This window comes from Rhynchophorus ferrugineus, unplaced genomic scaffold, assembly GCF_030347505.1.
Source record: "Rhynchophorus ferrugineus isolate W39M unplaced genomic scaffold, kcgeb_rfMv2 rfM3, whole genome shotgun sequence".
Classification (NCBI taxonomy): domain Eukaryota; kingdom Metazoa; phylum Arthropoda; class Insecta; order Coleoptera; family Curculionidae; genus Rhynchophorus; species Rhynchophorus ferrugineus.
Window position 1 is genome coordinate 18,801,094 of NW_027472582.1, and position 16,149 is coordinate 18,817,242.

At 27.8% G+C, this 16,149-nt stretch overlaps 4 protein-coding genes and 1 long non-coding RNA gene across 6 annotated transcripts; 2 read left to right on the forward strand and 3 right to left on the reverse strand.

The window, feature by feature from the left end:
• Nucleotides 1-515: 515 nt before the first annotated feature.
• On the reverse strand, nucleotides 516-6,303 carry LOC143193566 (uncharacterized). Its single transcript, XM_076399861.1, has 11 exons — nucleotides 6,170-6,303; nucleotides 4,367-4,501; nucleotides 4,154-4,262; nucleotides 3,921-4,099; nucleotides 3,691-3,861; nucleotides 1,769-2,026; nucleotides 1,486-1,650; nucleotides 1,308-1,412; nucleotides 1,122-1,244; nucleotides 917-1,066; nucleotides 516-852 (listed from the first exon to the last, which is right to left on the reverse strand). The coding sequence occupies exons 1-11, from the start codon at nucleotides 6,213-6,215 to the stop codon at nucleotides 659-661; spliced, it is 1,635 nt and encodes a 544-aa protein (XP_076255976.1). The 5' UTR covers nucleotides 6,216-6,303; the 3' UTR covers nucleotides 516-658.
• Nucleotides 6,304-8,543: 2,240 nt separating this feature from the next.
• Nucleotides 8,544-10,456, reverse strand: LOC143193572 (serine/threonine-protein kinase 16). The gene is made up of 7 exons (XM_076399868.1): nucleotides 9,948-10,456; nucleotides 9,689-9,846; nucleotides 9,475-9,625; nucleotides 9,290-9,420; nucleotides 9,078-9,232; nucleotides 8,890-9,024; nucleotides 8,544-8,830 (listed from the first exon to the last, which is right to left on the reverse strand). The coding sequence occupies exons 1-7, from the start codon at nucleotides 10,055-10,057 to the stop codon at nucleotides 8,714-8,716; spliced, it is 957 nt and encodes a 318-aa protein (XP_076255983.1). The 5' UTR covers nucleotides 10,058-10,456; the 3' UTR covers nucleotides 8,544-8,713.
• Nucleotides 10,457-10,572: 116 nt separating this feature from the next.
• On the forward strand, nucleotides 10,573-12,591 carry LOC143193573 (lysosomal membrane ascorbate-dependent ferrireductase CYB561A3). 2 transcript variants are annotated; one of them, XM_076399869.1, is made up of 5 exons: nucleotides 10,573-10,717; nucleotides 10,903-11,114; nucleotides 11,174-11,382; nucleotides 11,437-11,594; nucleotides 11,697-12,591. In XM_076399869.1, exons 1-5 carry the CDS (start codon nucleotides 10,644-10,646, stop codon nucleotides 11,854-11,856), a joined length of 813 nt encoding a protein of 270 aa, XP_076255984.1. In that variant the 5' UTR covers nucleotides 10,573-10,643; the 3' UTR covers nucleotides 11,857-12,591. The 2 variants fall into 2 exon arrangements, with proteins under 2 accessions (XP_076255984.1, XP_076255985.1); XM_076399870.1 differs by having other exon boundaries at nucleotides 10,589-10,737.
• Nucleotides 12,592-13,215: 624 nt separating this feature from the next.
• LOC143193568 (aminomethyltransferase, mitochondrial) lies at nucleotides 13,216-16,105 on the forward strand. Its single transcript, XM_076399864.1, has 6 exons — nucleotides 13,216-13,569; nucleotides 13,658-13,866; nucleotides 14,358-14,560; nucleotides 14,616-14,744; nucleotides 14,834-14,983; nucleotides 15,823-16,105. Exons 1-6 carry the CDS (start codon nucleotides 13,320-13,322, stop codon nucleotides 16,094-16,096), a joined length of 1,215 nt encoding a protein of 404 aa, XP_076255979.1. The 5' UTR covers nucleotides 13,216-13,319; the 3' UTR covers nucleotides 16,097-16,105.
• LOC143193575 (uncharacterized) lies at nucleotides 13,961-14,507 on the reverse strand. Its single transcript, XR_013005059.1, has 2 exons — nucleotides 14,367-14,507; nucleotides 13,961-14,070 (listed from the first exon to the last, which is right to left on the reverse strand). It is a non-coding gene; the product is annotated as an uncharacterized LOC143193575 (long non-coding RNA).
• Nucleotides 16,106-16,149: the final 44 nt, after the last annotated feature.

Consider the following 16,149-nt stretch of genomic DNA (forward strand, 5'->3'; position numbering starts at 1 on the left):
TCTAATAAGTTTAGATGACATTAGAGTAGTTTTCGGAAGGCTAACAAAAGAAAATCTCCTTTATAAATATAATTGTTCTATCAACGTTCATGTTACTGAACTCTTCCTAAACGGTTGAACCTATTTTCATAAAATTTTTGTATATTTATATTGATTTGAATATAAACCATTCTCCCGGTTCGAGAACCAGGTAGGTGGCGCTGGCAGAAGCTTCAAGGATTTTTTTATCTTTTAAAAATTTTTAGATTATTAAAACATCACATCAAAATCTCCAATTGGATATTGTTGTGACCATGTTATAATAATAAATATTAAGGTAATATTGTGTGTTACTTAATATTAGTGTTACTAAAAGGAACTTTAAAGCATTTTTCCAGTTGAGGTTGCTATTGAGAAATCAATGCTAATTGTAAATTATTTTTAAAATATATTTAGAAACTATACTAAAAAGATGAATTATATTACATTACTATAAAAAAGAACAGATCATATTAGTTATATCTAATTCATCAATAAATTATTAACTAAATTCTATTAAGAACACTTGCGGCTAATAAATATATTCCGATGCACTTTTAACTTGATTTTCAATCATAATTTCTGATAATAAATTTAATCCATGTTAATTATTGATATTCCCTAATTCCGAGATTTTGAGTTACATTAAAATTACAAAAACCAAAGCCCATAACATAAAATAAAGGGCTAATATTTTCGACGATGAACTACGAACGCAAACATCATCTTTATAGGTGTAATAAACTGGACACTGACACAGACTGTTCCTACATACGAATGAATCACCCAAAAGTATAGTACAGTCTAGTCTGGAGGCGCATTGAGACTTGTATTCTAAAAAAAATAATAATAGTAGGTATTTAATTTTAAACAGTCATTTCATTAAACAGTTATTCACCTCTTTTCAAATAACAAGTACCGTTTTTGTCTAAATAATTATTCTGGCACGTGCAATAAGAAGATCCATTCGACGAACTAATACAGCTGCTATGCGGAATATCTTGACATTGCTCTTCAATAGAACATTCATCATTGAGATGTGTTGATTCTAAAAAAAAATGTCATATTATGTAAAATTTTATACAATTAGTTTTCAAACATACTTTCAAGACATCTATATCCATCTGTTACATATGCTGAGCTTTTACACTGGCACGTTTGGTTGGAAATACATTCGGCATTTTCAATGTGAGAACAGTTGAAAATTTCACATGAACCTCCAATTTCTATAAACCAAATAAAAGAATCAGCCTATAGGCATAAACAATGAAATATGTAGAATGACGTACTGGGTAAACATGTATTATCCATTTGACTAAATTCATTCTCACATTGACATTCCTGATTCAAGCACTTCTGATACAACGAGCAATCGGTATCTTCCAAGCATATACCTATAAAAAAACGTTATAAATTTAGTGTAAATAATAAAATCAACATAATAAAATCTTTAAAAATTTTACTCACCGGTTAAATTACGTTCACCGGGAATCTCACATAAAAACGTATCGCTATTTAAAACAGCCTGGTCTATACATTTACACTGTTTGGTGTTAGAATCGCAATAAGCATATGGTCCCATAGCTTTACACCAATCATTATCCATACAATTATAAGTATACTGGAGAGTAGCTAAAATAAATTAACAATAAATTATTAATTAATAAATTAAATTAATAATAATAATAATAAAATAATTCATATTTTATAAAGTATTCAACGGAACTATATTTAACTCAAAACCACTTACTCTTTTTACATTCTCTGTTGGTATAATGTTGAAACCAATAGTTTTTACAGTAACATATCCCATTACTAAGCTTGCTAGGTTTTATGGGACAGTCACTATCTTCAGTATAATGTTTATATGAATCACTCATTCCTAATTCTGGGATGCATTCACCATCCTGCAGAAAATATCCTGGCCGGCAAATACAGATTGAATCTCGAAAGTATAAATGCTTAGAACATTTGCTACAATCTTCTTTGGTAAAATTGGATAAAATACCTAAAAACACACATATATCTTTATATATATATATATATATATATATATATATATATATATATATATATATATATATATATATATATATATATATATATATAAATTTAAATTTAAATTCTAACCAATAAATGAATTATATATTATAACTTAAAGCCTTATAGCCACAACATTACTTAAATAACTTATAATCTTACTAACAGATCTTTATAAATTAAATATATCCTATAAAATATTAGTTGTTTATATGTGTTTTGATCAGCGATATCTATTGACGAAAAGACAAAGTATCTATCTAAACAACTGTTAAATAACCTGACCTAACTGTTAAATTCGAGGAATTTGACATTTCTCTACACAAAATAACAGTTTTCCATTTAGTATTATTCAGAGTTATTCAGTTTATCAAAGTTAGATTGTTAACCTGTTAACCTACTGCCGAAGACCATCAAACTATTTTCTAAACTTTGGTGATGCTGCTCTGGCATATCCCAATTGTCGGTTTATATTTCAATTATTTAAAAGATTTTTATCTCAATGAACTTTCAGACAGCTTAGTAGTTGATAAAAGATCCAATAGTATGAAAATTTACTGCCACACTAATTGGTTGAAAATAAAAATTGGAACCATTTGTTGTTGCAAACAAAATCGGATGGGATGTTTATACTAACAGGCCAATTGAAAAGTCCCCGATCTACCATAGTAAAACATTTTTTTGACAAAATTATTTTTTTTATTCAACATAATTCCCGTCAAGGATGATACACTGATTATAGCGACCCTCCAACTTTTCAATACCATTTTTGTAGTATGATTTGTACTTTACTTCAAAATAGGCCTCAGTCTCGGCGATCATCTCTTCATTCGACAAAAATTTCTTCCCTGTGAGCATTCTTTTGAGGTCTGGGAATAAAAAATAGTCGCTGGTGGCCAGATCTGGAGAATACGGTGGATGAGAAAGCAATTCGAAGCCCATGTTTCATCCATTGTCACATATCAACGCAAAAACTCGGGTTTATTACGCTTAACCATCTTCAAACACTGCTCCGAATCATCAACTCGTCGTTGTTTTTGGTCAAAAGTGAGCTCGCGCGGCACCGCAAAGTGTTGCACAGAGCTTTCTCATACCCAAATATTCGTGAATGATATGATGGACACGTTCAATTGATATCTTTAGAGTGTCTGCTATTTCATTCAATTTCAACTTACGGTCATTAAAAATCATTTTGTGGATTTTTTAAATGTTTTCGTTGGTAACAACCTCTTTTGGGCGTCCATTGCGTTCGCCGTCTTCGGTGCTCATTTCACGTCTAAACTTAGCATACGTATCCTTCATGGTTGATTTTTCTGGGACAGTATCCGGAAACTCGGCATCAAGCCAAGTTTTTGCTTCAATTGTATTTTTTCTCTTCAAAAAACAATATTTTATCAACACGCGAAATTCCTTTTTATCCATTTTTTTCACAATAACAAAAGTTGCTTCGCTCAAAATGCTATAATTCATAAACTAATGATCCGACAGTTGTCAAACTTATACACACATCTAGGTTAGGGCTAATTAAAAAACATATGAATTTAATTGTAGTAGCGCCATCTATGTGTCAGGCCGGGGGCTTTTTAATTGACCTATTACTTGCTAACGATACTTTACAGAATTAAATCTAACCTTGTGAACAGTCATCGGTATTGTCTTCATTAAAATACAACAGCGAATTGGAAATTGTGACATTCTCCTCGATATCACTTTTAAAAGTTGAGTCCTTGGTGCACTTTCCAAGTTTACAATAACTATACACAGAGTTGGAAGTTGGAAAACAGTCTTTGTTGATAGCGCATTCTAAAATGAAATAATGTTAGTAAATATCATTTAAATGATCCATTATTGGTTTATTTAACCTTTTTGATACTCTGACTGAATTCTACAATCCATGCCTCGATCATAGTATCCAGCACGACACTGGCAAACTCCATCTATACAAGTTAAAGCAAGTGGATCATTGGCGTCCAAGCAGGAGACATTCTCAGAACACGACTCGTTTTTACCAACGTAACTAATACAGCTGCCTCCTAACCATCTGCAACATTACTGAATTATCTATTAATATTAACAATATTAGTGAACTACTAACTTATATCCGTCATCGCATAAGCATTTATTGTTTATACAATTTCCATGTTCGCCCAAAAATTCGGTACACTGTTCAGGTTCGAAACAGTCAGCAGCGTATTCCGTTGCATCTGTAACAGATTTAAAAACATTTTTAAAAATTGTATTATTTTATCATAATAATAAATGTTTAAATAAAAATATTAAATGTTTTATAATAAAATACAATACTTACAATTCCAACATTGTTTTATGTTTTTGGAATAAATCGATAATCTGTCACATTGGCAGACGTCGTCGATACAAAAACTTTTATCCTTGCTGCAATCATTGTCTGATGAGCATTTCTCATTTATTGGGTGAACAACACCTAAATTTAATTATTTAAAATATATTTATATTTATAACAATTAACTATACAGACATATATATATATATATATATATATATATATATATATATATATATATATATATATCATTGTTGACTCAGGTGTTTCTAATCAAAAATATTTTAATTGATAAGAAAATAAACGATTAACTGATTTAAATGATAACATTTGAAGTTATTGTCACTATTAAATAACCAGAACTGTCACTATCACAAGAATATTAATTAATTAATGTTTCTTAAAAAAACACTTATGCTAATTTAAATAGTATTCCGGAAATAATCTAATATCAATAAATTGACATATTTTGATAATTTAAAGTCGAATCTATTGTTACATTAGATTACTTCCTTCATATTTTTACTGTGTTTTCAAATTATTTAATTATATCTTTTTATTTACAAATAAAAATTGGTCTGAGTTTAACAAGCTCCATAAATAATACAGGATCAAATCCATCCTTTTGTCGACTTAACGTTCATCTAATAATGTAATTTCTTTTTAATACGGTGGCGGAGCTACAATTATTCAGAACTGAGAAATACAACCAACCATGGAAAGCAAATTGTTCATTAAAAAATGTCACTTTGGTTCTTAAAACTGGTGTAACCAACGTATTACACATAACTTATTCAATAAATTATTGTTGTAAATAGCAGAATAAATATAAAGAACTAGCTACGGTTTATAAAATACGGTATAAAGATAACCTGAACGAAGTCGCAGTGGAGATCAAAATCGGCTTATACATTAAAAACAAACAAATTCGTCCTCCTTTGACAGTTATTAGTGTCAACATACTAAAAGAAAACCAAAATTCCTACGCCGTGATAGAATTCAAACTAAAATCGAATCCTCACAAATGATATCAATATGAATGTCAATACGAATGTATTAATGAACATTTATATTTAAAAAAGTTTAGAAGCTAACTTGACAGATTTACAAAAAGTATTTGGCAACAAATGTTACATACCAAAAGAGAACGAAAATAGATCCATAAAAGTAAGGAAATCCTTACGACAATGAAAAAATAATAGATAATAAAATGCATCCTATGTACACAATATGTTTAGAAATAAGACCATAATTAATTTAGAAGAGCAGAAAACAGTTGCCACTAAATAGTGTATTGAATCTTGTTCTCTCGTTCCATATAGCAACGGCCATTATTATAGAAAATACCCTTTACTTGCCAGATTTATGAATGTGCGATTTCAGTCTATTTTCGAGCACAAAAAACATTTACGAAGGAAGAGATTCGACTCACTAGAAGACATTGATACCATTGTTATCCCATTTCGATAATATTTTCAAAAACACCTGGCTGTCAACATTTTTGAAGTATGAAAGAGAGATTAATTAAGTAGCAATTGTTATGAACAAATTGATACGTCTACTCCCGACAACTATAGCTCTCATACAAATTAATATATAGTAATTAAAGAACTATTCTAATTGTGGTTAATCCAAAGATCTAAATCCAAATAATGTTAAAAATAATGATTACAATTTTTTACTTGAAGAAAATATTTTTTCTATTTTAATATGACTAAAAATAAAATATGATAACTATTATTTCTCTACTACCCTTACAGATTTCGTTTATAGGAATTTTTTAAAACATACTATAGAGATCTTACTTACCAATACAATAGAATATAAAAACTAAGCAATAAATAACATAAGTCATAGTGTTAAAAAGAAATTCGACGCTTCAAAGATCAGCGGTGAACTGATTACTGAAATCATTCTAATCAAATTCAAAATTATTATATGTAGTGATTGTTTCTTAATCTAGAGCTGATATATAATTGATAACGATATAGACACACACAGGCAGAACACGTTTTTCTAAATTTCTTTCACGTATAGAAGCATGTTCCAATTATAAAAGTCATAGGAAATTTAGATCCATAGATGTCAATAAAATTTTTTTAAAAATGTGCTTTACTAAAATATTATTAAGTATAACTATTAATAATTTAATAGAATTTCGGAATAAGAAATAACATATGCGTCCACCTATTCTTTGTCTACATCCTTCAAGTTACTTATCAAATAGTCAATATAAAACAGCAATATCTTAAATTACTCCAAATTTTCCAACAAGGTTGTCATACAATTAAAATAAATACATTTTTTCTAGTTTACGCACCTGGCAAAAATCAACTTTACAACAAAATTATCAATACAAATAACAGATAAATAATTATTTTAAATACATTTTAACTCAATTATAGCACCTGTTCAATCAAATGATTCAATTAGAAGATTTCAAAGATTAATATATCATAAAAAATGTATTGCACCTGCCAATATAAAATATGGAATAATCTGATGCGATACAGAATATTATCGATTTAGGTCGTCTATACAATTGATAATTTACTAAATATTAATCAAAAAAAATGTTACAATTAGAATTTTTAATGTCACTGTTTTCCAACAAACAGCGTTGCCATGGCTGCGATTGTAATAATATTTAATATATATTTAGATGAACACAAGAAAGTCACGTAGTCAGTAACAGAAACTTATTGTATCCGTTTCAAATTCTCGCTACTATAAATAATACACTAACCCTAAGCATAAAGACCGAAGTTAAAATACATAATTGAAATATAAATTCGATGGATTTTCAGACTAAATAAAATTTTCAAACTTATTTAATAAGTTAGATTAGACTAACACTTTCTTGGTCATAGAAATAGGAATTGAGGAATATTCGTTGAGATAGTGAAATCAATTGCTGGAGTTTTCAATCTAAGGCATTTTTAGCTTATAAAGATTTTATAGGTTTCTAAAACTGTCACCTGAAAGAAATGCACGCATAATGGCGTCATGCTACCAACTTAGTTACAAAATACGTTGGTTGCCAGCATAGAGTAATCCTCTATGGTTGCCAGAAAGCGACACCACAGATCAGAGGCAAGTTATTCAAAATCTTGCAATTCAGTTTAAACGCAAATTATAAAAGACGTAAAATAATGCCTGGGAGTAACAAAAATATAATACAACTAAAGAATGATGATTTTTATTGTTTTTCGAATAGGGACAATACATATATTTACATAATCTATATTGTTAATTTAGTTTTATATAAAAAATACACGACTAAAAATATTTTATATTTCTTATTTTGAATACATAAGAGATATTTTGCAATTAATATTTTAATAAAAGCAAATGTGTCTCAACGCTGACAATGTTGAATAAGTTTGGTTTATTGTACACTGCATGAAATTAGAAAAAAAAATGGAAGATGGACATCCATTGTAATGTTTCATATTTCATAAGAACATATAACGAAAACTTAATAATTCAATTAATTTTCAATTGAAAAATTTAACAACGAAATAAAAAAATATTCGAATGTAACAAAATGTTTTAAAGGATTTTCATTTAAGCACTATGGATGAAAATTGTTTCTACCACCATGATCCTGAATTAACACAAGATGGTAAAAAATGATAATCTTACATAAAAGTAGTATTAGCCTTAGTTTTTTTAGGACGCAAATAGTTGTGTTGGAAAATTATCTCCAATCAGGTAAAATAACAAACTTAAATTATTATTGCAAGCTTTTGGATCAACTGAATACCAGAATTCATAGAAATGTTTACTAGAGAAAAACATATTTTTCCATTAATATAGCGCACCTTAAAATTATTAAGGTATAAATTGTTTCAACATCCTGGTTTCGCCAGATTTATCTACCTCTGACTTCTAATTCTTCTCATTAATAAATTGTTTTTAGAACAATTTTTATCAAACAAAAAGAAACAAAAGTCTGATGATAATACTATTAAATAATGCAAATAGATGATTAAAAAATACAATTAGGGCATTTATTACCATTTTACAGCTATAATTGTCTGTTTAATTCAATCATTTCATTCTTCAGTTTACTTACCAACATCTGTGACATCAATTAATATCTTGTTTAAATAAATATATATGACTTTAAGATTAAATCAACTAAAATTTAATCAAGTAAAAATTAGATTAAATAAATACCTTTACACTGACACAAATTTATTACATTTAGTATATAAAAATATTTCAACTGTTATAAATATTTAAAAATAAATAAAATGCTTTAGAAACAAAACTATACAAGTTATATGAAATAAAATATTAAATGCAAAACATTATACAAAAATATGTATATATACTTTTAAAATAGTTTTAAACTGCAAATTCCATTTTTCTTTTTAAGTTTGTTAATGACTCAATAACCCCTTCAATAAATGGTCTTTCAGTTACATTCACTTTAAGAATAGATAAAATCAAATTGTGTAATTCCTAAAAAATAATATTTTTATATTATAAATTCTAAAACTACTGCATTGTTTAAATATTACCATTGGAAATGGAGTTTCTTCTGGAAATGGAATATTTCCTGATATGACTGCTAAATTTACAGAGTCTCCCCTTTCATATACAATATCATATGGGGATTTAAAATATAATAGAGCATATAAAATGCAGCCTATACTCTACAACATTTATAACATGACATATTTAATACATTAAGTTCTTTAATATTTACCCATATATCAGTCCTCTGATCAATAACACAAAAACTTTCAACATGAAATAATTCTGGTGCTCTGTAAGTCATAGAACATCTTTCAGCAGCTATATCTTGTAGTCTTTGAGCTTCTTGAATTCCACATACCTGTACTTTTGCGGGAGCACATGAACCTTATATAATAATTTATTAATAAAAATAATTCAAAAAGCATAGCTGAAATGATATACCTAAATCCATTATAACTGGTTCCATATTTTCTGTAAGACAAACATTTGCAGTTTTCAAATCACGGTGAGCAATTGGCTCAGGGGAAAAATGATGGAGATATCTAACAGCCTCACATATATCTGAAAATAACCTAAAATAGTAACAAAATAGAGGAGATATAACATCTGCTTTATTAAAAACAAACCTCAAAATCTCTCTAACATTTAAATAATTCTTAGTGCATGATTTAAGAACTAAATAGTCATGTAAAGTTCCTCGTTTATAGAAAGGTAAAAGTAAATAAGCCTCTGAAGTGGTTTGTACAACAAGATCTGCTGAACCCTTGATGCATGAATCTAAATATATATTACAAATATAAAAATGTTAGAATGTAAAATGACCTACTCTTTATGACTTACCAATCAATGTTATTATATTAGCATGTTTCAGTTTTTTATAATAAGATATTTCTTCATTTGCAAGTTTTTGATCATCTATACTATGACATGTAATTCGTTTCAAGGCATATTTTTTCTTCGTAGATGACTGTTCTACCAAATCAACACATGAAAAGCCTCTAAAAATATAAATTATTACGGACATAATTCATAACTCTGTTTAAAATTAAATACTTTCATTCACTATTAAATATCGTTACTATATATCTATATGTCTTACCCTTCTCCCAGACGATCTTTAACAGTGTATTTTACACCGTTTATATCTACGGATTCCCTTACACACAAACATCCCATCCTAAATAATGTACTAAGACCTAAAGTATTCATCGTCTTCAATTTAGAAAGTTTAATTAAATATGTATAATACAAACAAAATGATATTCTAACCTATAATTATAATATTATAATTTTTAAAATTAAGTACTAAGATTGTACAACTAAGTAATTAAGAATTAATAAATATAGCATTAAAATTTCGAATCAAACTAGAATATCAAAATGTAAAAACTACATTAACGATAAATTCCATTGCATTAACATTTAAAGAGCAGCAGGAGTTGCATAATTTTGCTAAAGTATAAAATTATAAATATAAAGTAACTAACAAAAAAATCACAAAGATTTAAAAAAGACCATGAATATATGCCAATTCATTCTGTTAGTCGATTATTTAAAAAAAGTCATGCATTGCTCATATAGTCATGCATTTTTTAAAACTTGTTTTGACAGCTTCAAAATATACCATATATTTAAAACCTTATAGAATTTTGCATGATTTTCTCCTATCTCTTGCTTTTTTATTTTCAGTAATCGTATGTTTTGGGTATTTCAAAAATAATTTGTACGTTCTATAAATTAGTGGGGGAATGCAAAATATTGATTTCTAGACCTGTTGCTCCAGATTTTACGGTAGATGAATTCTGAGTCAGAATCTCTGTTATCTGAACACGAGTTAGACAACAATTTACCATCTGGAAACAATAGAAGGTGCGTTAAATATTTTACAGGTAACAAAGGAATTAATATTTAAAAGTTATTTTTATTTCTACAGTATTATATGCATATGTATTATATTTTTTAACATAATAAACAGCTTTATTTAATTGTTAGCATTATACCACTTTATGGTTTAATTTAACAATAATTTTTAACGTATATATTTTTATTTATAGAATAATGGAAGCTCAATCTGAACATCAAAGAACCAAAATGTACAACACTTTATATTCTTTTACTACTTCTTTGGGAACAGGATTACTGTTACTTGTATTATTTTGGATATTACATTGTCGTGGTGGATTTACCTGGCAAAGTAATCCTAAAACACAATTCAACTGGCATCCATTCTTAATGTTATTGGGAATGGTTTTCTTATACTCACAAGGTAATAATATATTTTCAAAGCGGATGTTTTCATATTATTTGAGAATTTGTTATCTCTAGCAATGTTAGTGTACAGAACGGGACGTATGCTTCAAAAAAAGAAACTAAAAATAATACATGCAGCTCTTCATTTATTAGCCTTCATAATGTCTGTTATTGGATTAAAAGCTGTTTTTGATTCCCATAATTTAAGTAAGGAACCAATAGCAAACTTATATACAATTCATTCTTGGCTTGGATTGTTAACAGTGATTATTTTCTCTATGCAGGTATATGTTTTATCATTATTTATACAGATACATTTAAATACAGTTTATTTATAGTTTCTATCTGGATTTATATCATTCTTATATCCGGGATTATCACCTACATTAAGAAAGACACTCATGCCAATTCATGTTATAATAGGTACAAGTGCTTTTGTTATGGGTCTAATTTCTTCTCTGACAGGACTTACAGAAAAAGTGATATGGACATTAAAGTAAGTTTTTGTAAAATCTGAAGCAGATTTATTTTATCTTTTTATTTACACTAATAATTTTACATGTATGGTGTTAAAATATTTTTCTTGAAATTTTTTCAGCGGTTCATACTCAAGCTTTCCACCAGAGGCTTTTCTTTTTAATGCTATTGGCCTGATTATAACTTTATATGGTCTCTTGGTTTTATATTTGGTAAATGAACCACTTTATAAGAGAGCTACAATACCAGAGGATGAGCTTGCTCTCACAGGTTCTGAATAAAAGTAATGAAATTAAAATCAAATTTATGTTTAGCACTTTATGTCAGATCTATGATAAAATGTAATGTTTAATTTAGGCATTTTAACCAATGTGATTTTACTCAAATACTGTTAAGGCTTTCTTTGTTTTTATGTTATATGTTTTTTTTACTGTTTTATTTAGATTTATGTGTAATATTGAAATTCCATTTGCATATAATTTGTTACCTAACAAGTGGTGCTATTTTACATTTTTTTTAAAATTATTTTCTTGGTGCTAAAGTTGACATGGAAATTTCATATCGTATTTTAGAACTATTTATTTTTCAATACTTAAAAATCGAATAGACTGAGTACATCACCCTTTTTTGTAAAAAAATTTAAATTGAACTTATTGTGAAAATGTTTTTTAAGAAACTATTCATTCTTTATACAGGTATTAATAACTTTATATATTTATATATTGGATTACTATCTCAATCCATATATTGACTGCTTTGTTTAAAGTCTAATGAATTTCTCTATAATGTTAACATATACTGTTGTCTATATATAAACAATCTATTCATGTTGAAATAACTATTCTGTTGGTACTATTTGTGTGATATTTTATGTGGTAATATAGACATATATGATATATATATATATATATATATATATATATATATATATATATATATATATATATATATATATATATATTAGTATTATATTATTAGTGAAAATATATATCGTATAAATATATAAAATGCAAGTGTATCGTGTTTTATTTATCACTCTACTTAAAATGCATAAGTTCATTATTATCATATAAGTAATGATGCATTTTAACTTGGAGCTCAAATCGATGTTTATCCTGTAATTGTTTTTGGGTACTTTAATCGTAACATATAAAAGGGTTCAAACATAGTTATCCAACATTAGCACAAATCTAACCTATATATACATTGTATTTAGCATTTATTATGTTACATTCTTATTCTGGACACTAATAAGAAGGAATTAATTTAGATGCGCGATTACAAACAGAATAGAAAAAAATATAGGCAAATTTAATTTCAGAATTTTAAATTAATAGTTTTAAAAGCACAAATATTAAGTGCTTAAACTGCTATCAGTTTATCAACACTGGAACGATATTCAGTCTTTTTTATTTAACTGTGTATATAAATCTATGAGTCTAGAAATATAATCAAATATTTAAATTCTGTTGATTATATAAAAATCTTAAATAACAATATTTTGGGATCAAATGACATATTAATTTTATTGTGATATCTTTAGATCTTTACGTTGAATTAACCATGGACTTCTGTAAAATATAAAAACAACTAGCGAACTTTAACCTTATATTTATCTAAAGAGACGCACTGATTTGTTTAAAATGTCTCAACATTATTTTATAATTCCCAAACAATATTAAGAAATAAATTTCATCTGTAATGTAGTTTTTTCTTAGTAGTGCGTAAATAGGTACGTTTGAAAATGAATAGTTTAAAATGTTTTTTAACAAAATATTCGCATATTAAAACCAAGCGACCCTTTTCAACCGATATTGGAGAGTTAACATCATTATATAATTTTCATTTAAATAATGGTGGAAAAATTGTAAATTTTGGTGGTTATAATCTTCCCGTTCAATACAGCGATCAATCCATCGTAAATTCACATTTGTTTACAAGAAAAAATGCAAGTATTTTTGATGTTTCTCACATGTTGCAAACTGAAATTAAAGGTAAAGTTATATATTTTAAGGGCGTATTTGTTTATATTAGCAATTATTTTATTTACTGAGAATATTATTTCTTAAAAATTAATTTCAGGAAAATATAGTGTAAATTTTTTTGAGACTCTATGCACAGCGGACATTCGTAATTTAGAAGCGAACAGTTCAGTATTAACAGTGTTTACTAATGAGAAAGGGGGTATTTTAGACGATTTAATTGTTACAAAAATTAATGATGAATTTCTTTATGTCGTATCCAACGCTGCAATGAAGATACAAGATCAACATATTATGTTACAAGGTTTAGTAAGTATACTGCTTACTGTATAATGTATATGCTTACAATACATAAAACGTAAAACGCAGCTGAACATAAATATTAAAAATTAAAGTCATTGGAACTATTTTCTAATTTATTGCATCATTTTCTCTTAACTATGTGCTCTGCATTTCTTAATTTCCATATTATCATAATCCTCTAGTTATTATTCAAGGCTCGTCATCCTACAACTGATAATATATTGCCGTTACCAAATATAGAAGATGATAAACAACAAAATATTCTATATTATCTTTCACAAAAATTTTCATAATAAATTCATAAAAAATACATATTTAAAAATAAGGCAATTATTTTTTAAAACTTTTGAAACATTCATTTTAAATAATCTTTTAAAACATATCTGGTCACTATATATTTTCCTATTAGTAATAGTGTTAATTACCCTTCAGGATGATGAAATAATGCTATGAATAAAATTATACATTTGGTGTTTTTATAACCGAAATATTTACAGGTGTCTTACCAAAAACGAATAAATCCTTCCTCTAATATTCAAATAAAATTTTTCGATCCGCTCCAAAAAGCTCTTATTGCTTTACAAGGACCGAAAGCTTCATCAGTATTGCAAAAGTACACAGATGTAGATTTAAAAAAAATATACTTTATGAAAACTTCAACTGGAAATATTGGTTATGTTCGAGATTGTAGAATTACTAGGTATATATAAATATATCAATGTAACTATAGAGATATTAGTATTATTTTCTATCAGATGTGGGTATACTGGAGAAGATGGATTTGAGATATCCATTCCCGCAGAAAAATCAGAAAATGTAGTAAAACTTCTACTAGAAAATCCTGCTGTAAAACTTGCAGGATTAGGAGCTAGAGATTCATTAAGGTAGGTTAAAATTGTGTTTATCTTTACAACTATAGAAAAACTAAAGAAATCATATACAGAATAATCTATAAGAAAATTAAACATTTTAGATTAGAAGCAGGCTTATGTCTTTATGGCAGTGATATTAATGCTAATATAACACCTATTGAAGGAGGTTTAACTTGGTTGGTCGCTAAAAGAAGAAGGGAATCTAAAAATTTTCCTGGTGCAGACATAATTGTTCAACAAATAAAAGACGGGTAAATTTAAGTGATTATAATAGTTTGATGAAGTACATAAAATCAATCATCATTAATCCATAATAGGCGCTCGAGAAGAGCCACTTCCCGACCAATAGGATGCTATAGGTTCCGCAAGAATATATTATTCTTCGTTAAGTCCTCACCGTTTTAACGATCGCAACCGTTCTGGTCTCGGGTACTTGGTATTTAAATTATTAACACACCAACATTATTTACTTCTGGTAACATTTATTCCACTTCAGCGATCTCGCCATATCATTTATTGGTAGAGTTTATAATTCCTATAGTGGATCATGGTTGTAGAGCTGCATGAAGAGTTCCAATATTCGAGACATTTATCGTGCGACTTTACGAAAACTCTGCCGACTTTTTTAATATTATTGCTCTGCCAATCCAAATATTAAATACATTTCAACGGAAATCACGCTTTAGTGTAGTAACTTCCTAACTGGCTCTTAGCGAGCAGACCACTCCAGTAGTAATTTTAGTTTCTCTCTTGATTTAGTTTTCAGTTCTTCTCGATATTGGTGAGTCTTGCTCGTTTTCAATCTTCCCCCATCTGTACGCATCGTCAAATGTCTAAGACTTACTTGCATATTCAATAATTGGTTCAGATAAGTATTTATTTGTGATTAAAATTTGGAATTCTTGTTTCATCTTTTGAATTTGTAGTAGCTCCAATGATGTTTGAGAACAAGCGTACTGTAAAACGTAATTTTTACAGATGCATTGTGACAGTGAATCAATACTGCTCATTTACCTTTGACATATTTCTTCCTGTTTAAAAAAATATCCATGTATAGTAGTAATATTTAAACATATTGTTTGTTATACAGGTCAAAAATAAAACGAATTGGTGTGACATCAAAAGCCGGACCGCCTCCCCGCCATGGTGCAACCATTTTATCTGAAAATGGTACAACACTGGGTGAAATAACATCAGGATGCCCATCACCAAGTTTAGGCATAAATATAGCGATGGGTTATGTTCCAACAGAATCCAGCAAAATTGGAACAAAAGTTGGACTGAAAATTCGCGGAAAAATATATGAAGGTGTTATTACAAAAATGCCATTTATTAAATCAAATTATTATAATAAAGCTAAATAACCTTAATAAGTAGTGTTTTTTCTTTAATTCAGTCTCTATAAGGATATTTATAT